The following is a 22,855-nucleotide window of genomic DNA, read 5'->3' on the forward strand; positions in this document are numbered from 1 at the left end:
CCGTTTTTTTGCTTTTTAGTTCCATGCATTCAAGAAAAGCTCTGTCATAAAACTCACTGGATACAACTATATGAACGGATGCCTCAGAGTCAAAATTTGAGTAATAACACATTAAAATATCAAAATGTCTAGGTTTCAACAAAATATTACAAAACATACAAAGAATAGGGAGCAATGGCCTAGGCAAAGGAGAAGATTAAAGCATTATAAGCTATCAATCAGGACCAGACCTGGGATACTCCAGACCAGGCAAAGACTTTTTAAAAATGGTCCCAAGTATGCTCAAAAAGCCAAAGGAAAACATGGACAAAGAACTAAAGAAAATCAGGAAAACAATAGATGACTACAATGAGACCACTGAAAGAGAAATGAAAATGATGAAAATAAACCTGAAGACTATAGTAACAGAAATTCAAAATTCTTTAGAGGGGTTCCACAGTAGATTGGATCAAGCAGAAAAAAAGAATCAGTGAACCTGAAGATAGAAAATTGAAATCATCCAGTCTGAGGAACAGAAAGAAGAACGAATAAAAGTGAACAGAGCCAAAGGAACCAGTGGGACACCATCAAGCTTTCCAATGTATACAGTGTGGGAGTTCCAAAAGGAGAAGAAAGAGGGAATGGGGCACTGAGAATGCTCAAAGAAATAATGATTGAAAACTTCCCAAGTTTAATGAAAGACATGAATATACACATCTAATATGTTCAACGAACTCCAAACAGGATAAGCACAAAAACAGGATAAGCCCAAATATACCCACACTGTGGTATATTATAATCATACTGTCAAATGACAAAGATTAAGAAAGAATTCTGAAAGCTGCAAGAGAGCAGCAATAAGCCATGTACCAGGGAACATCAATAAGATTAAATGCTGATTTCTCATCATAAACCATAGAGGCAAGAAGGCAGTGGGATGGCACATTTAAAGTAGTGAAAGCAAAAAATTACCAACTAAGAATTCTATATCTGGCAAAACTGTCTTTCAAAAATGAGGGCATCAAAGTAATTTGGACAGAGAATAAAAATATATATGCAGGGCCCCCCTGAGGAACTGGGGAAAAATGCAGAGGTGTTGGGCTTCCTCACCTGGATTGTTGCTGATGTTCTCACGAACATTGAGGACTTGTGGCTTGGTGTGCCAAGCCCTCTATCATGGGACTTACCTTTATGAAGCTCGTTACTGCAAAGAAGAGGCTAAACCTGCTTATAATTGTACCTAAGAGTCTCCCCGAGTACCTCTTTGTTGCTCAGATGTGGCCGCCTCTCTCTAGCTAAGCCAACTCGGCAGGTGAACTCACTGCCCTGCCCCCTACGTGGGATCTGACACCCAGGGGTGTAAATCTCCCTGGCAACATGGGATATGACTCCCAGGGATGAATCTGGACCCGACACCATGGGATTGAGAACATCTTCTTGACCAAAAGTGGGATGCGAAATGAAACGAAATAAAGTTTCAGTGGCTGAGATATTACAAATGGAGCTGAGAGGTCACTCTGGTGGGCATTCTTATGCACTATATAGATAACCCTTTTTAGGTCTTAATGCATTGGAATAGCTAGAAGTAAATACCTGAAACTATCAAACTGCAACTCAGTAGCCTTGACTCTTGAAGACAAGTATGTATCAATGTAGCTTACAAGGGGTGACAGTGTGATTGTGAAAGCCTTGTGGATCACCCTCCCTTTATCCAGTGTATGGATGGGTGAATAGAAAAATGGGGACATAAATGAAAAATAGGGTGGGGGGAGTGATTTGGGTGTTCATTTTTTACTTTTTTTTTTTATAGTTGTTTTCACTTTTTTGGTATAAGGAAAATGTTCAAAAAATAGATTGGGTTGATGAATGCACAACAATATGATGGTACTATGAACAATTTATTGTACACTTTGGATGACTTTATGGTATGTAAATATATCTCAATAAAATTGAATTTAAAAAAAAAAAACAACAGCAAAAATGAGGGCATGATTAAGACATTCCAGATAAACAAAAGCTGAGGGAGTTAGTCAACATCAGAGTTCTGCAGATAAAAGGAAAGGACAATAGATAACATAGATCAAAGCCACATGAAGAAATAAAGATCTCCAGAAAGGATAATGACATGGGTAAATAGAAATGCTACTACCATTTTATTTTTGTTTGTAAACTTTACTTTTTACTGCCTACATGATCTAAAAGGCAAATGTGTAAAATGTAATGATAAATCAGTGGTTTGGGATTCAATGTATAAATACATAATTTGAGTCAAAACTTTATATATATAAAGGTGGGGAGATGAAGAGATATAAGAATATAGTTTGTGTATACTTTTGAGGTTAAGTTGGTATCAAAGCAAACAAAAATATTACAGATTTAGGATGTTAAATTCAAGCTCTATGGTAACTACAAAGGAAATATCAGAAAATATTCAAGTTCACAGACAGAAAATAGAGTACAGGTTGCCAGGGATCGGGGACAGGGGAAATGGGGAATAAAATGCATAATGGATGTAGGGTTTCTGTTTTGGGGAGATGGGAAAATTTTAAAAATGTAAGGTTGTGAAGTTACTGCAACAGTGTGAATGTGATTAATCCCACTGAATGGTGTACTTGGGAGTGGATGAAATGGGAAAGTTTATGTGGTATATATGTTCCCATAATTTTTAAAAAAATAAAGAGCAACTAAAGAGTCAATGACAATTAAATGCAATATATCATCCTGGGTGATGATATCTAACAAGGGAGGGGAAAAGGTTCAAAAGGACGTTACTGGGACTTATGAAAAATGGAATATAGACTGTAAGCTTTATATTGATGTTAAATTTCTTGAACTTGATAACCACACTGAAAGTGGTTACATAAGTGAATATCCTTGTACATTAGGAAATGTACATGACAGTACTAAGTGTTCAAAGAGCATGACATACACAACCTACATCCAAGTATACAGAAAATTATAAATAGACAGACAGACAGATACCTGAATAGACAGAGAGATGAACTGAGGGATGGATAGATAGAATGGCAATGGCAAATGTGGCAAAATGTTAAAATCAGTGGATCTCAGTATCTGGGGGATAGAGGTGTGTTGGGATTTCTCGATATGGGGTCTGTATTATTTTTGTAACTGTCTTTTAAGTTTGAAACTATTACAATTTAAAAGTTTTTAAAAAGAAATAAAATTACCATTGCATAATTAAAAACTGTTCATCAACCCAAAAGAATAATTTACAACCACAAGTATGCAAGCCATGTTAGTACATGAAAATGAATCTATTAAATCAGCAGAACCAAAATTTACTAAGACTTCATAAATATATGGATATATATTGATAATGCTCAGGAAAAGATTAAAGGTAATTAAAGATATTTTTCAAATGTACAAGGTTTTATTAATGCTTGTTTTTACAATTAAAAATACAAATAAAAAATACTGCCACATTTTGGGAAATAATAAGCTACACATTTAATGACTGTTAGCAAGTGATCAAAGTAATAATCCATGTAAGTCTAATTATTTGCTCACCGGGATGTCCCCCATCTGTATTATTCGCGCTCCTGGGTCCTATAGAAGGAAGTGGTGGAAAGAGAAGCGCTGTATCCCACTTTTTTTGTCTGGAGGAATAAGTCAACCTAGATGACTGCTTACTGAGACCACTGAGCCTACCAAAACGCAGGCAATATTTTACCTAGAATGAACAAAAGCAGACACACAACAATTATAAGTAATGAACACTGAAAAGCAAATGTTAGCAGCAAAAAGAAATTAAAATACAAATTTAAAAACTGTATTTTGAAGACAGAATTAGCAATTCAGCATTCTAAATGACAAGAAATGCCAGCATCACCATCAAAAGGGACAGGTAGCAAATCCACTAAATTTTTATCTCTCCTATTTCAACTTCATGGCATTGTGCTTCTGAATTTCAAAGACAATGAATGTGGATCATGGGTATACATTAAATGCATGGTCATCATTATGAAAGTCCAAGGAAAGAAGAGGTGGACGTGAGGCTGGAGAGGTCACAAATGGCCTTACACCCCATGCAAAAGATCTCCTGTAGGTAATGGAGAACCTCTGAAGTCTTTTACACCAGGAGGGTGACGTGATCCTTTCTGCGTTCTCAATGGATCCATGTGGTGCCTCTGTGCATAGATAGATCTCACCTAGGAAAGTCAGCTAAGCAACAGAAGAGCTGGTGGGTACAGTAGGTCTACACTATCCATGAAGTCAATAAACAGAGATAAGAAATTGTGTGTGGTAAACTGTGGAAAGAGAACAGGTACCCAGACAAATAACCTGGGGAAAAAGTTGTCAGAAATCCATTCCAAATGCCAGACACAGTGAATCAGCAACAAAAATAAAGCTCATAACTGCACCAAATGTATTTTGAGTCACAGGCTCTGTGTATACTGGTGAACCTCTAGTAGTGTCAGCATCAAGTTTTGAGATAATAATTAGAGTGAAGAAGGCACTTATGCAAAGAAGGAAGGAGGGATGGGACAGACAGAATATTTACTGTCCTGAGAATGATTTTCCTTACTGAAACACATCCTAAAAGCAGGATTTGGCTCTACACATAGATATTACAGTGTGTTCATTTCCCTCAATCAAGACAGTGTGTTTAAGTGCTGGTAAAGGAGCACCAGGTTACCAAGTTGAAAGTTCTGTCCTTTCTCCCCTCCTTAGAGGCTATTATCAGAATCTACTTCAGTGTCTGCAGATGTCCTAATTCAGATTTAATCTAGGTGAGCCTACGAGCTCTTACCAGACATTTAGAAGAGCAATTAAATAATCCATTCAAAAGAAAGAAGTTTTTCCATGTCCGGATCTCTGCTAGGAAATACATTATCTGCTTTTACCCCCAAATCTTTTTTTACCTGACTATATTTTTATTTTCTTAACCACCATTTGCAAGCCTGGAAAGATAGACTGGCAACGTTAATACCCTTAGTAAAGTTTCTATTATTCCATTTTCTCAATGTAAAGCTTCAGGTAGCCAATAGTTTTCTCATCAAAACAATGTGGTTAAAAGCACAGGTATTAAAACAAATTGGAGTGGATTCCAATCCCTGCTCTGCTATTGGACTAGCAGTTATGATCTTGGGGAAGTTATAATTCTTCCCATTTATAAAATGGAGTGATAACTATAGCCCTCTAAATAAATCCCTGAAACCTAAAAGTACAATTATAAGGTCTTTAGGTAAAATTGTCTCACCTTAAGTGGCAGAGGGTCACTGCTGGATGTGAAGTCAGGATCAAATACAATAGCAGCCAGCACATGGACAGACTTATTCTCATACTTAATGTAATTCTCAAAATCTTTTTCTGAGGCAAAGCCTCGAACTGTAGAGAGAAAAATCTACAAAGTAAGTTATCTATATAAATGCAAAATGATCATTCCTATCTTTACTCTGAATACCAAATTCTATGATGATAATGTAAATTTTCAAACACTGTTCCTCAGATATTGACATCACAGACCACGCAAAGGATTTGGACTATACAGTCATTCTTAAGTATATTATACAAGTTTTATCATATTATAAATAACAATCAATACAATAACCATATATTAAGGTGAGCTAGAGCAGGGGAGGGGATAGAAACCCTCTATTGTGCTTTGCAGCCTAGTGATTACTTTTTAAAAATTAAATAAATTAAAGGAGAATGAGAAATGACAAAATGATTTCTGTGTAAAGTATGATATTTGAGGGAATAATCTGAAGATGGAGAATAAAGCTACTTTTTACAATCGCATTTCTGCATCACAAATTAATCTGTATGGAATATGGAAATGCATACTTGCAAAAATACACACACACAGCCAAACACATATACATAACTTATAAAGTTTTTCCTTATGAATTAAAATATTCCCAATGCAAACAGGACACTAGTCTTCAATAGCTTCTATATAGGATAATGTAAATATTTATTGAGATATACATTTAAGATTTTTAAAATAGAGTTATGTACCATGTTCAAGAATTGAAAAAGATCTATACTGTAAAGATGTTTTTTCTGCAAAAATTGACATAATCAATGCAACCCTAATAAAGATCCAAATAGAATTTTAATAGAAATTTACAAGCTGATTCTAAAATTTATATGGAAATACAATGGGTAAAGAACAGACACCTGCAGAACAAAGTGGGAAGACTTCCTTTACAAGCTATTGGGACATGATAAAACTACAGTAATTAAGACAGCATCAGATTGAACCAAGGATAAACAAGTAGACCAATGGAACAAAATAGAAAGCCCATCAGTATACTCATGGACATATGGACTATTTATTATAAAATAGTGGTAATGTAAAACATAAAAGTGGTAATACAGAGAAGTAGGGAAAGAGTTGTCTTTTCCATAGACAGTAATAGGTCAAATGGATATCCACATGGTAATAAGTGAAACCTCACACTAAGAAAGAAAATCAATCCTTGGTGTACTGTAGATCTACATGCAAAAACACAAAGGAATAAAGCCCCAAAAGATAATGTAGGAGAATATCTCATGATTCCGGGGTAGAGAAAGTTTTTAAAACTGAACACACACATACACACACACAAACAGTAAACATAAAAATATTGATATATTAGGCTTTATTAAAATTAACAACTGTTCTTCAAAAGATACCTCTAAGAATGAAAAGGCAAGTCATGGGAGAATTGATATATAATACCTATAATCAACAAAGGTCTTTATATGAATATATAAAGAACTCCCACAAATCAATAAGAAAAATAAAGCAGCCAATCCAATAGAAAAGTGGACAAAATATCTGAACAGGCTCTTCACAATAAAAGGATATCCAAATGGCCAATAAAGACACAAAAATTTAATCAGCAAAACATAAATTACAACCACAGGATTATTCACTACATACCTGTCAAAATGGCTGAAATGTTTTATAAAGTTATAACAATAATTTTATTTATTAAAGGATTAACAGTCATTAAAATTCTGTTTCTATATTAGCAGAAACATGATGATTATAGCTAAAATTTTAAGCGATTAACTCTGTCTCCTCTACCTCTGCCTTATTTTAATGAGTCCAGTGAACTGCTCCCCCCATATTTATCACCTGGTGATGCCAAGGAAGGAGTCTATTCCAGTTTCAAACGCACCAGAGACTGAGCTAAGATAAATTCCCTTTGTTTCAAACTAATAGAAATTCTAGATACAATTTAACATGCTAACTAGCTAAGCAGGGGAAGGGAAGGGGGAGGAGGGGACAGCCTCAAATTCTACACTTTAGGAAAGGGGAATATCAATTTCCCCGAGAGTGACCATCCTTACTCATTAATTTGCATTTCAACAGCTTTATTTATAAATAATTCGCCCTTTAAAGTATACAAGTCAATCGTGGCTAGTATATTCACAGGTATGTGCAACTATCACCACAGCAAAATTTAGATTTTCTCACCTCACAAAGAAACTCCACAGCACTGGCTATCACTGGCCATTCCTCCAAGCACTAAGTAATCACTTTTCTATTTTGTGTGTGTGTGTGTGTGTGTGTGTGTGTGTGTGTGTGTGTGTGTTTCTATAGCGTTCCCCATTCTGGGCAATTCATTTGAGTGGCCTTCTGTAAACAGTGTCTTCTTTCACTTAGCATAATGTTTTCAAGGTCTATCCATGTTGGAGCATGTATCAGTACTTCATTCCTTTATATGGCTGAATAATAATATTCCATTGTATGAATACATCCCATTTTGTTTACCCATTCATTGGTCGACACTTGTGCTGTTTCCACCTTTTGACTATTATGAATAATGCTGCTTTAAACATTTGTGTACATTTCATATGGTAATAATACTTAATAGTTTGAAATAGTGCCCCTTTTTTCAAAGCAGCTGCAATATTTTACATTCCCACCAACAGCATATGAGGGATCCAATTTCTCCACATCCTCATCAACACTTACTCTTCTCTAAAATGATTGATTCTAGCCATCCTATTGGGTGTGAAGTGGTATCTCATTGTGGTTTTGATTTGCATTTCACTGATGACTAATGAAGTTGAGCATCTTTTCATATGCTTATGGGCTATTTGTGTATCTTCTTTGGATAAATGTCTATTCAGACACTTTGCCAATTTTTAATTGGATATGTGCCTTCCAGTACTGAGTTCTAAGAGTTATTTAAATATTATGGATATAAGTACATTATCATATCCATGATATGCAACCATTTTCTCACATTCTCCCATTTCACTTTCTTCATAGTGTCCTTTGAAGCACAAAAAAGTTTTTAATTTTTATGAAGCCCAAGTTACCTATTTTTTCTTTTGTTCATACTTTTGGTATCCTTTTCTTAATCTGAGGTCATGAATATTTACTCTTGTTTTCTTCTGTTAAGTATTAACTAAGCATTTAAGTCTTTGATCCATTTTGAATTAATATTTGTATATAGTATGAGATAAGGGTCCAACCTCATTCTTTTACATGTGGCTATCCAGTGGTTCCAGAATCATCTATTGAAAGAACTTGTTGAAAATCAGTTGACCATAGATGCATTTTTTTGTCATTTCTGGACTCTCAATAACATCCCATTGATCTGTAAGTTTTATTTGTGCTAATACCACATTGTCTTAAGTACCACTGCTTTGTAGTAGATTTTGAAATAGGGCAGTATGACTCTTTGTCTTTGTTGGCCAGGTCTGCTGCAACAAATACCAGAGACTGATTGGCTTAAGCAACAAAAATTTATTGACTCTCAGTTTTGGAGGCTGGAAGTCTAAAATCAAAGTATTGGCAGGCCATCCTTTTTTCGAAGCCTGTAGCATTCTGGTGGTAGCTCAGTCTCTACCTCTGTCACACAGCAATCTGTCTCCTATCTCCTCCTCTGGCTTCTACTCCTTCTGCTTGATTTTTCTAGATTTTCTCTCCTTATAAGGTCTCCAGTCATAACTCACCCTGACGCAATTTCCCTCAGCTTAATAGGATCCCCGGAGATCCTATTTACAAATGAGTTCCCATCCACAGGCCTGGGAGTTAGGACTCAAACATTTCACGTGGAGAACATGATTCAATCCCAAACACTCCTCCTACTATGTTGTACTTTTTCAAGATTGTTTTGGGCTATTCCATTTCAAGACTGTCTTGAAATTTCATATGAACTTTAGAATCAGCTTATCAATTACAAAGAAGTCAGTTGGGATTCTAATTGCAATTGTGATGACTCTATAGATCCATCTGGGGAGCACTGCGATCTTACTTAACGACATTAACTCCTCCAATCCATGAACACAGCTTCTTTCCATTTATTTAGATCTTCTTCAATTTCTTTCAAAAATTTTTTGTAGGTTTAGAGTGTAAGTTTTGTACCTCCTTGTTAAATTTATTCCTAAGCATTTATTCTTTTTTATGTTATTGAAAATGGAATTGCAAATGTTTAGAAATACAATTGACTTTTGTAGATTGACCTTCAATCCTGCAAACTTGCTCAACTTGTTTATTAGTTATACTCATTTTTAGGGGATTCCTTTGGGTTTTCTATGTACAAGACCATGTCATCTCTGAATAGAGATAGTTTTACTTGTTTCCTTTCAATCTGCATGCCTTTTATTGATTTCACTTGCCTAATTTGTATGACTAAAGCCCCCAGTACAATGTTGAATAGAAGTGATGTGAGCAAACATCCTTGCCTTGTCCCTGATCTCAGGTGGAAAGCTGCCAGTCTCTCACTTTCAAGTATAATATTTGCTCTGGGTTTTTCATAGATGCCCTTAATCAGATTAAGGATGTTCCCTTCTATTTCTAATTTGATGAGTAAAATGGCTAAAATTTAAAAGACTGGTATTGCCAATAACTGGCATAGATGTGAAGCCATTGGAACACAAGCAATCTTAGTAATCTGTGGAGGTGAATATAGGTTGACACATCCACTTCAGAAAACTGCCATCATCTAGTAATGTTGAATGTATGTTATAACTCAACAGCTTTACTCCAAGGAATCCCATCAATTTCATTCCCAACATTATGCATGCTTCTGTGCAACTAAAGGTATGTACAAGAATATCCAAGGTAGCATTATTCAAAATATCCAAAAATGAATGGAAACAACACAAATATCCATCAATATTATAATGGAGAAATAAACTAACATATATTCATAAAATGTAATACTATACAAGTAAGAACATGTTACTGCTACAGCACTAATATGGATGAATCACACAATTATGATAAATTAAGACACCAGTCCCAAAAGTGCAAATAATTCCATAAATAAAAACTTTTTTAAGAAAAATAGCAAAATTCATCCACAAATTTGTTCACCCAATGATAACTCACCAAACTATACATTTATGACTTGTGGTCTTATATGAGTTGATGCTACATATCTAAAAGGCTGGCTAGCTTGGGAAGTTGTAGACAGACTGATCAAAAAGCAGTTCGAGTTCAGCAGATAACGTATCCCAGATTCCCAAGTGAGGTATCCCTTAGAACAAGGGAAAGTAAAATAGCTTAGCCTTAGGCAAGGACCAGACCAAAATTTAGACATAAAGACTTTCCTTTTCTAAAGCACACAACTCTCTTACTCAAACAATAGGAAGGGCCCTGAATGATAGAGAAAGCAGTAGCAATTACAAGAGGTCTTTACCCAGGTGAGTGAGAAAGAGAAAGCCATTTCACTGCAAGTAAAACTCATCTGATCTCCAACTATTTTCCAGTTTTTAAATGTTGTATAATATTTTGGGTTATATTATAGAATACTGGCAATCACCGTATTCTGCAATTCACTATGTATCCTCCAAAATGCCACACAGATCCAAAGGGAGACGGGGGAAAAAAAAATTCATAACACACACTACAGCATAACTAGGAAACGGAATACTACAAACTTCAAATTGAGTTTAAGTAGGAAAATACAGAGCCAAATCCAGCAGAGTCAACTATTGAGCCTATACCAGTGTGAAGAGTCAGGCAAAGGCTGATCAGAGAAGACAAAGAATGGATCAGGGTCTAGATTTTACAGACTACACATTAAATCAACCCCAAACAGAGAAAAGTCCTACCAAGAATTAGAAAATACCAAGGACCAACTCTGACACTTGACAGATCTGGCCACCAGGGAAATCAAGATGAAGAGAATCGAAAATGCATGAGACCTGAGGTGGTGGTATCGGGAAGACACAACTTCTGGTGGAGAGGAAGGAGGATGTACAAGGCCATGCTTGGAGATTTGATGATGAAAGGAAGAGACATGAGACAGAAATTAATGGTTCTCTAGAAAGAAAAAAGTATCACAAAAACACAACAAACTCTATCCACTCCCCCCACCCCACTGCTAAATAAATAATTGCATCAAATTTTTTAACATACGCTCAACTATACAAACAGGAGAGGGTGCTCCAGTACTAAAATCTTGTAATCCAAACAAAACCTTCAACCCTGACTATATACAATTTTTATTGCTGATTCAGAAAAAAATAAGATGTTAAAATGTGAACAGAAAACAGGAGATGGCATCCATAGAAAGCCATTGTAAAAAGAAAATAGCTCCACATCTATGCCAGATTCAAAGCATTTCAGCTATTGAAAATTCTCCCTCACTCTTCCCCTGACAAACACAAAATCAAAAACATAAGAAAACAGACACCATACTCAAACCTGAATTAAATTTCCTAAACGTGCACTTGCAGATATGATAAAACATCTCAAATCAGAAACTCAAAAACTCAGCACAGATATGGGCAAAAAACAAGAACTGAAGCAAAAGTTGACTGAATTTAGTAAAGAGATTTAAGAAAAAGACAAAATCATCCTGGAAATCAAGACACAAAATTACAAGGTGCCCTCAAAGGTTAGTGATGACTAAAAAATATAAGGGTAATTGAGCAGAGAAATGAAACGAAGGAAAGGAAACAAAGAAAGAGTACAAAGACTTAGAAAAAGTGATTGGCATAGAAAAAGGCAAAGAAGATCAAACAAACAAACAAAAAAACTGGAGGTCAGTCCCTGAAAAAGAAAACAAACAAACAAAAGAATGGAACAGAAATAATATTTTAAATTATAGTCCAAGGAAACTTCCAGAAATAAAAGCCTTAAGTCATTACAAGGCCAAATCGATTTGGCATCACACTTCTCAATAGCAACACATAACAGTGGAGCAGCATTTTCAAGAGATGCAACCCAAGGATTTTATACCCAGCCATGTTTTCCTATAGTTTTTTAACAGGCAAGAACCCAGGAAATACTACACTCATAAGCCCTTACTAAAGGATCTGCTAGAAGATGAGCCTCATCCAACCAGAATACATTGTTAAATGAAAAAAACAAAGAGCAAAAGAGTATACATGGTAAGCTTTTGTATAATAAAGGGGATTAAAAATATTTTATATATTTACATATGTATTTATATTTTTGTTATGTATCTATATAAAATATATACATACACATGTATCCATGCAGACTCGCACATATATATATACACATATACACATAGACTCCATACACATACATATAGAGAAATACATATAGAAGAATTATTATTGCAAAAACACACACATAAAAAGAATAAACCACATGCTGATAATATTGGTTATCTACAGAGGGTGGATAAGAACAGGTTAGAAGGAATAATGAAAGCAGTGTCTGTTCTCTATGCATTTTTAAATATTTTGATTTTGAATGAAGCTGATGTTTCACATGTTCAAAAATAAACTATTGCAATATGGAGGAATAGAGTAACTAAAACTGAATAAAAATACAAAATAATCCTAAAGAGATATTAAATTAATCACATAACCGTAGGAAAAGAATCAGCCTAAGTACGTTTTAAATAGTATATTGATATATATCCCTACTTGATTATAGCCTAAGGAGAAAAAGAGCTGCAAAGAAATCTTACAACTTTACTTAACAGGTTTGCTGTGGGTACTAGTGTCAGGGTAGGTACTTCAGGAACATTTTTCTGTAAGACTGCTGGGAATTAGGGTCAGATGAAAGAAGGTAGGTACAAATATATGAAGGGGGAGGGAAAGAAGGAAACCTGTGTGTTGAACTGGAATTTATGGTATCAGTATAAACTCATGATTCAAAAAAAAAAAAAAAAAAATCCCACGTCTATTCACTGACACAGTTGAGAAGTAACAACACCCCAGTAATAATGAGCACACCTAGGACCCAGATCTTAGTTTCTAAATACCATCTACCCCAGGAAGAACCAGAGCTCCTTGGCTGGTTGATTTTAGGTCTGGGACAGGGAAAGTACAAGACAACCCTGAAACATTTAGTCCTGTTGGAAAGTAAGAAAGTTGTCAGAAGCTGATAAACATCAAAAGGACAGTACTGCTTGAAAATGATACATTGACTAGATCAGGGATAATTTTAGCATCAAAGAAGAATAGTGATCAAATGATCGCAATCATCATAGTGCTGAGAGCACTGATCATGTTCTCTGATCAATAACAAAAATATAACTGGAAAATTTCCAGTTGCTTGGACATTAAGCAATAACTATGGAACAAAGAAGAACTCAAAACAGACCAATCTCTTAAACATACATGTGAAATTATTAGCAAATCATATTAAATCCCAATTAAGTGGAGTTTATTCTATGTATGCAAGGATGGTGCAACATTTGAAAACTCACTACATTAACAAAAAAAAAATGATACAGAAAAGGCATTTGGCAAAATTTAACACTAATTTATGATTTTAAAAAACTCTTAGCAAACTCGGAATATAAAGAACTATCTAAATCTGATAAAGAACCTCTACAATCAACATAGAACAAGCATGATATTCAATGGTGAAATACTGAAATTTTTTTTTCCAGAGATAGGCAATAAGACAAAGCTACCTTTATTAGTCACTTCCTGTCAAAAGACAGAACATGCTGAATGTTTGGTGAGGTTGTGGAAACTCTTGTACATTTCTGATAGAAAAGCAAATTAATTTGGAAAACTATTTTTACAAACTACTACCTGAATAGATACATCCTTAGTGACCCAAAATTTCATTCCTAGTTACGTACTCAACAGAAAGGTATATATAAGTTCACCAAAAGACATTTACAAAAAAAATGCATAGGAGCACTATTCATAACAGCCCAAATCTGGAATCTACCTAAATGTCCATCAATAATGAATGGATAAATAAATTGAATAGTCACATAATGGAATCCTATAAAGCAATGAAAATGAATGATTGAAAACCTCACAAAACATGGATGAATTTCACATAATATTGAGTGAAAAAAAGACACACATACTGTATTAAATATTCTGATATGCCATGAATGACTCCCTTTACATAAGTTCAAAAACAATAAAAACTAATCTATGATGTTAGAATTCAGAATAGTGGTTGAACTTGGGGGCAGGAGCTGGGTGTAAACTGGAAGTTGACACAGAAGGGAGCTTCTGGCATGCTGGCAACGCTCTGACTTAGAATTACAGATTCCTTATTAATCATGAAGGAGAAAAAGCAAACAAAAAAGTCTGGTGGAAACTCTTCTTAATGAAATGATCAAACTTGGTATTACCAGTTATGGAATAATTGTGCTTCCTAATGTGATTCTCTAAGAATGACTCTACAAGGAATGTGTTAAGATTTTTGATAAAAATATCCAACTTAAAACTAAATTTGAGGAAATAATCAGACAAATACAAATTGAGGAACTGCAAAATAACTAGCCTGGTCTATCTGAAAATGTCAATGTCATTAAGGACAAAAAAATTTTTAATAATAAAGAAAAAACAGAATGAGAAAATGTTTTAAATCAGTGTTGGCAGACTATGTCCTGTACAGGTCAAATATAGCCCACAGCCAGTTTTTATATGGGCCTGTGAGCTATGAATGGTTTTTACATTTCTAAAGGGTTATAAAAAAGAAAAGAATTACACAGAGACCTATGTGGCCCACAAATATGTACTATCAGGCCTTTTACAGAAAAAGCTTGTCAACCCATGATCTAAAATAAACACTGAAGAATGTTTGAATGGATCCTGGATTATGAAAAAATTAAAACCCAGCAGTAAAGAACCTAATTAAGACAATTAGAGAAATATTAATATTGCCTGTAAATTAGATAATATTATTGTATCAATGTTGAAATTATCATGTGTGATAATTGTAACAGGTTATATTGGAAAATGTCCTCCTTCTTAGGAGATACATGATGTAGTAGTTGAGTGTGTGTCATGATGAATGCAATTTATTCTCAAATGGTTCAGGTGAGCAATGTAATCTCATAAATAGTCTTCTAGATATTTAAACGTTTATATATATACAAAGAGAGGAAGAATGATAAAGCAAATGTGGGAAAATGTTACTTGGTTTTGCATCTTCTCCACAGGTATGAAATGTTTCACAATCAAATGTGTGTATGTGGTGGGATGTACTTCTGGAGATACTGCAAAATCCTCAGTCACACATTTGGCAATTCTTTTCACAGCTCACAAAAGAAATCATTACTCTATATTGACTAAGCCAAGATATGAAATCCAACATCAAAGTTTACCCAATACCACTTTTCTAATCACAAAGTGCTATGATACTTGTTGGGGACTCAATCATGCCCCTACAAAAGGCATGTTCAGGCTCCAGTCCCTGGTCCTGTGGGTATGAACCCAATTGCAGGACCTATGCAGATGTTAGTTAAGGTGTCCCCAAACGGAACGAGGGTGGGCCTTAATCCAACATGGCTGAAGTCCTTATAAGCCCAGGAAATTGGACACAGAAAGAAATCCTCAGGGAACAGCCAGAAGCTGGAAGTCAATGTAACCCAGAAGAGAAAGGAGAAGATGATGCCAAGAACATTGCCATGTGACAGAAAAGCCAAGGAAGCCCAAAGATGGCTGCCAGCCAGAAGACACCAACTCTAGGAGGAAACAAGCCTTCGAGCCTCTGACACCAATAGCCAATATATTCATGTTGTTGAGCCAGTTCATTGAGCGGTATTTATTTTAGCAGCTAGGAAACTAAGGCAATATTAAAAGCACCTGAACTTAGAATTGGTAGAATAAAAGCTGTCAGTGAACAGTTGATTTACAATAATTACAATTTTTCAGAGTGCTACTAAAAACTGCATGTAAGAGTTTTCCAAATTAAGACTTTTACACATTTCCTCTCGTATCCATTGTGTTCTCTTGCTAAGGAGTTGGTTCAAAAGACACTAAAAGAAGACAATCAGGCCATTTGATACGGAAGAGAAAAATTTCTCAACTTCCTTCCCTTTAAGTTAGCACTTTATAATACGAATTCCATTAACATATGCCTCACTGGGTCTTCAACTTATCTCTACTCTAGCCTTCAGGCAGGCACTCTCTCATGCTCTCTCGTGACTGCTTCAATATAACAGAAAAATAGTGCTTCTTAGAATTTTCCACTGATGGACCCCTGATAGCAGAGAATAAGAAAGAGAAACCTCTTCTCCCTCCCACCACCACACTCACCCTGCTCCCCACCCCACACACCTGGAAGGTAACCTAAAGCAGTCCACTGTAAGCACTAAAATTTTTTGGAGATTCATGGTTTATATTTGTAAAATTCATGGGAATTTTGCATTAAGTTACATAATATATCATTTTCATTTTTTAAATGTTTTTAAGATAGTAAAGTGAGCACATAGCATCTACTCTCCCTCCCAAACCAAAGCCTTTAAAATGACCAAAATATACATAATTTAGAATATATAGGATAGAATCAATACACACACACACATGTAAATGCATGTGACAAGACTAAAGGAATGCTCACCAAGTTTCTGACAGTGTTTTTAACTATGGGCATAAGTAAAGAGAAATAGGTGGGGAGTTCGGGGAGGGATAAGGATTTTTTTTTTATAATTCTATATTATTTTAGTCTTTCTAATGCACTTATACATCAAACTTACACAGCAAATTTTTAAAAATATTTAAAATTAGTGACCTCCAAGTAAACTTTATGCAAATGGGAAGAAATACCAAATTCATCCTGAGACTTTCTGTCCCTTTGGCGCACCATGATATATTTATCTTGGTTTAAGAAGCACGACCAGAGAGGACTGCAGGAAGATGGTGGAGGAGGAAGCTTCTGGAATCACTTCCTCCACCAAAATAACCACTGAGCTGGCAGGAACTGTTTGAATTAACTATTTTGGGAAATCTGGAGTCTAGTGGAACACTGTGCAGCATCCAAGGAAAAGCTGGGAGGAAGAAGCTGATAAGTATCAGTTAATTTCACCCTCCAGGCAGTGCTACAACCTCCCACCCCCTAACTGTGTGGCAGGCAGCAGAGGTGACTGCAGTCTGGCTCCTGGTACAGCCTGCTGGTGCCATAAGGACCAGTTATCCAAATCCGGGGGTGAAGGTGTGTGGTCTGATAACTGATCACTACTTTTGATCAGCTACTTCAGATCCCTGGAGGACCAGCTCTAACACCCTCAGGGAAAAGTGCAAGGGATTCTTAAAGAGGCAGTACCTATTTTTTTTCCTCCTCTCGACATTTGCTGTTCCCTATTTCTGAGCAAAAAGCATTTGGAAAAGTCGCAAATTGATAGCATCAGCCCTCAACAAGAGAAATGGGAGAACTAGATTTCTCGAGTTACAACATAATATTCAGAACGCCCATTTCGCAACAAAAAAAAATTTAAAACATACAAAGAAATAGGAAAGTATGGCCCATTCACAGGGAAAAGAAAGAATTTGCCCTGAAGAAGCTCATACACTGGAGCTATTAGTCAAAGACTTTAAATCAACCATTTTAAATATGTTTAATAAACTAAACAAATCAGTATACAAAAAAAAACTAAAGGAAATTAAGAAGATGTTGTCTGAACAAAATAAAGAGATGGAAATTATTTAAAAGAACCAAATTTTGGAGCTGCAAATTACGGTAATGGAAATGAAAAACACATGAGATGGATTCAACAGAAGATTTGAAATGGCAGAGAAAAGAATCTGCAAACTTGAAGATAATAAAAATTATCCAGTGTGAGAAGGAGAAAAAATATATAAGGAAGAAAAATAAACAGAGCCTGAGGGACTAGCAGGGCACTGTCGATCATACCAACATATGCATCACTGGAGTCCCAAAAGGACAGGAGAGAGAGAAAGGGCCAGGAAAAGTCTTTGAAGAAATAATTGTCAAAAACTCCCCTTATCAATAAGATCAAAAACATGAATATGAACTTAAAGGAATCTTAAAGAACTGCGAGCAGGATAGACTGTAAGAGATCTACTCCAAGACACATCATAGGAAAACTATCAAAACCCAAAGACAGAAAGAGGATTTTGAAAGCAGCAAAACAGAAACAACTTATCACATACAGGGATTCCCAATAAGATTAATGGCATATTTCTCCTTAGAAAAAAATGGAGACCAGAAGACACTGGGATGGCATATTTTAAATCCTTGAAGAAAAAAAACTAAGAATTCTATACCTGGCACAATTAGTATTCAAAACTGAAGGATGAATTAAGATATTTACAGATAAAAAAAAAGCTGAAAAAGTTCATAACCAGAATACCTGCCCTCCAAAAATTGCTAAAGGGTGTTGTATTAGTTAGGGTTCTCTAAGAAAACAGAATCAACAAGAGATACCTGTAAATATAAGATTTTTAAAATGTGTCTCACATAACCGTGGGGATGCACAAGTCCAAATTCCATAGGGTAGGCAGCAAACTGGCAACTCCAATGAAGCTGTTGATGAACTCCTCAGGCAGCGAACTGGCAACTCCGATGAAGAGTTTGATGAACTCCTTAGGAAACGCTTTGCTGGCTAACCAAAAGAGAAGTGAAGGTCCTCCCTCTCTCTTCCTTAAAAGCCTTCAGCTGATTGGATTAAATCCAGCTGATTGAATTCTCTCATTGCTGAAGACATGCCTTTCGTTAATGTAATCAGTCACAGGTGCAGTCAATTGACTGATTACTTAATAAACCAGCCTTCTTAAATCTGTTCTGGTTTGCTAATGCTGCTTTTTTGCAAAATACCAGAAACAGATTGGCTTTTATAAAGGGTGTTTATTTGGTTACAAAGTTACAGCCCTAAGGCCATAAAAATGTCCAAGCTAAGGTGTCAACGATAGGGTACCTTCACAGAAGAATGGCCAATGGCGTCTGGAACACCTCTGCTGTCTGGGAAGGCATGTGGCTAGTGTCTTCTTCCTTTGCTCATAGGTTGTGTTCCAGCTCCTCTCTCAGCTCCTGTGCATTCTTAAAAATATTGCTCTTGGGGGCATTTTATCCTCTCTTAGCTTCTCCAGAGCAATGTGTCAGCAAAAGTCTGCTTTCAGTGGCCATCTTCAAAATGTCTCTCTTGGCTGCAGCAGTGAGCTGCTTCTGTCTGAGCTCTTTTGTAGGACTCCAATGATTAAATCAAGACCCACCCTGAATGGGAAGGGCCCATATCTCCATGGAAATAATTCAATCAAACATTACACCCACAGTTGATTGAGTCACATCTTAATCAAAGGATTCAAACCCAATCAACACTAATGCATCAAAGAACATGCATTTTGGGGGACACAATACATCCAAACTGGCACAGGTGTCCTTCAGATAGAAATAGAAAGACACTAGCCAGTAACTCTGCAGTAACTTGAAGCCATAAAAAGGAATAAAGAGCATTGATAAAGGTACCTGTGTTGTCGTACTTTTGGTCTGTACTTTGGGGTGCTTTCTACCCCAAATGATTTAACAGTCATATGGGTAAACAACAGTATGTATCTATGTTAACAGACAATGTATAAAGATGTAATCTGAGACAATAAGAATAAAAAGGGGAGGGATGGATATATATAGGAGTAGAGAGTTTGTATATTATTGAAACTAGTTTAGCACCTGTCAAACTAGGTTGTTATTAGTTTAAGATATTTATAGTAATTACAAAGGAACCACTAAGAGAATAATTTTAAAATATAGAGAAAAGAAAAGAAGTAGGGAACCAAATGGTACACTTAAAACAAGCAACTAAAAATAAAGAAAGCAGTAATGGAGTAACTGAGGAACAAAAACCATATAAGACATACAGAAAACAAGCAGACAAATAGCAGAAATAAATTCTTTCTTCCCAGTTATTATCTCAAGTGTCCACAGGTTAGGCTCCTATATTAAAAGGCAGAGATTGGCAGATTGGATGAAAAAGCATGATCCATCTATATGTTTCTATAAGAGACTCTCTTTTGGTACAAACACACAATGAGGTTGAAAGTAAAGAAAAACGATATTCATTGCAAACTACTCAGAAGAGCCAGAATGGCTATATTATTCTCAGACAAAATATGCTTTAAGTCAAAAAAGTTTACAAGACACAAAGAAGGATTATTATATATTGATACAAGGTTCAATCCAGTAAGAAGATATGATTACAAACATATATGCACCTCATAACAGAGCCCCCAAAATATATAAAGTAATTTAACAGAATTGAAAGGAGAAATACATAGGTCTCCAATAATACTTGGAGACTTCAATATGCCAGTTTTAAAACTGATAGAATGTCTGACCAGAAAATCATTAAGGAAATAGAGGACCTGAACAACACTATTAACCCAATTAGACCTAATGGATAAATATAGAACAACAGAATATACATTCTTCTCAAATGCACATCCAACACTTTCCAGAATAGACCATATGTTAGGCCACAAACAAAATATATTTAAATATATTGAAATCATACTAAATATCATCTTGGGCCACAATGGAATAAAGCTAGAAATCAATAACAAAAGAAAAACTGAAAATTTTACAAATATGTGGAAATTAAACAATACACTATTAAACAACAACAGGTCAAAGAAGAAATCACAAGGGAAATTAGGAAATCCCTTGAGATGAATGAAAAAGAAAATATAACATACCAAAACTTATGGTATGGAGCAAAGGCAGTGCCCAGAGGGAAATATATAGCTCTAAATGCCTTCATTAAAAAGAAGAAAGATCACAAATCAATAACCTAACTTAGCACCTAAAGAATCTAAAACAAGGAGCACAAACCAAACCCAAGGTAACCAGAAGGCAGGAAATAGTAATGAGTAGAGCAGAGATAAATTAAATAGAGGATAGAAAAATGATAGCAACAACAAAACCAAAAGTTTGGCTGTTTAAAAGAGCCATAAAATTGATAAACTTTTAGCCAGACTAACAAAAAAAAAAAAAAGAGAAAGGACATAAATAAATAAAATCAGCAATGAAAGTGCTCCATTACTACTGACCTTACAGAAATAAAAAAGATTATGTGAACAAGTCTATGCCAATACATTAAAAAACCTAGATGAAATGTACAAATTCCTAAAAACATACAAATTACTTAATCTAACACAAGTAAAGAGATTGATTGAATCAGTAATCAAAAACCTCCCAACATAGAGAAGTCCAGGACCAGATAGTTTAAATATTTAAATATTTAACATTAAAATATTTAAATGTTAAATATTTAACAACATTCCTTCTCAAACTCTTCAAAAAATAAAATATGAGGATTATTTCCTAACTCCTTCTCTGAGACCAGCATTATCCTGATACAAAGCCAGATAAAGACAGCAGAAAAAAAGAAAATTAGAGACCAATATCCCTTATGAATACACATGCAAAAATCTTCAACAAAATACTAGCCAGAGGAATCCAATGGTACATTTAAGGATTATACACCATGTCCAAGTGGGATTTATTCCAGGAATGCAAGGATGGTTCAACATAAGATAATGAATCAATATAATACACCACATTAACAGAATGAAGGAAGAAAAGCACATGATCATCTCAATTGATGCACAAAAAGCATCTGACAAAATCCAACATCCTTTCATGAAAAAATACTCAAAAGGGAACTTTATCAAACTGATATAAAGTATTTATGAAAAACCCACAGGAAATATCATATTCAATGATGAAAGACTGAAAGCTTTCCTCTATTTCAGGAACAAGACAAGGATGCCAACTGTCATCACTATTATTTAACATTGTACTGGAAGTTCTAGTCAGTGAAATAAGGCAAGAGAAAGAAATAAAAGTCATCCAAATTGGAAAGAAAGAAATCAAATTATCCTTATTTTCAGTTGACATGATCCTATACATAGAAAATCACAAAGAATCCACAAGAAAGATACCTGAACTAATACCTGAATTCGGCAGAAGTCAAGTGAGTTCCTAAACACCAATAATGAGGAATCTGAAAAGGAAGTTAAGAAAACAGTTCCTTTTACAATAGCACTGTTCCAGTTTGCTAATGCTGCTGTTATGCAAAATACCAGAAATAGATCAGCTTTTATAGAGGGGATTTATTTGGTTACAAATTTATAGTTCTGCGGCCATATAAGTGTCCAAACTAAGGCATCAAAAAGAAGATACCTTCACTGAAGGATGGCTGATGGCATCCGGAAAACCTTTGTTAGCTGGGAAGGCACGTGGCTGACGACTGCTGATCCCAGGTTGTGTTTCAGCTACTCTCTCTGCTCCTGTGCATTCGTTTCTTTCTCCCAGGATGTTTCTCTCTAAGCACCTGGGGGTCCTGTCTTAGCATATCCCACGGCAAACCTTGGGCTTCAACTCTTAGCTAAACATCCCTCTGTCCACATCTCTAAGCATTTGTAAGCGTCAGCAAGCATCAGCAAGCAACTGGGCTTGTGTGTCTCTTTTTAAAGGACTCCAGTAAACTAATCAAGACCCACACTGAATGAGTGGGGACACACCTCCGTGGAAATAATTCAATCAGAGTTATCACCTACAGTTGGGTGAGTCACATCTCCATGGAAAAACTGAATCAAAAGTGCCAACCTAATCAACACTAATACATCTGCCTCCACAAGACTGCAGTAAAGAATGTGGCTTTTTCTAGGAGACAGAATATATCCAAACCAGCACAAGTGCTTAAAAGAATAAAACAGCTAGAAATAAATTTAACCAAGGATGTAAAACACACACTGAAAACTCCAA

The 22,855-nt window shown here is 35.4% G+C and overlaps 1 protein-coding gene across 1 annotated transcript in view; it reads right to left on the reverse strand.

The window, feature by feature from the left end:
• The window catches only part of LOC119518027 (ATP-binding cassette sub-family A member 3-like), a 230,794-nt gene that overhangs the window by 200,054 nt on the left and 7,885 nt on the right, over positions 1 to 22,855 (reverse strand). Inside the window, exons 4-5 of the mRNA XM_037815122.1 lie at positions 5,201 to 5,328; positions 3,508 to 3,670 (exon numbers count right to left, since the gene is read on the reverse strand). Of these exons, the coding sequence (XP_037671050.1) occupies positions 3,508 to 3,670; positions 5,201 to 5,328 (291 nt within the window). The remainder of the gene's footprint in view (positions 1 to 3,507; positions 3,671 to 5,200; positions 5,329 to 22,855) is intronic.

The sequence above is a fragment of the Choloepus didactylus genome, chromosome 21 (genome assembly GCF_015220235.1).
Source record: "Choloepus didactylus isolate mChoDid1 chromosome 21, mChoDid1.pri, whole genome shotgun sequence".
NCBI classification, from domain to species: Eukaryota; Metazoa; Chordata; class Mammalia; order Pilosa; family Megalonychidae; genus Choloepus; species Choloepus didactylus.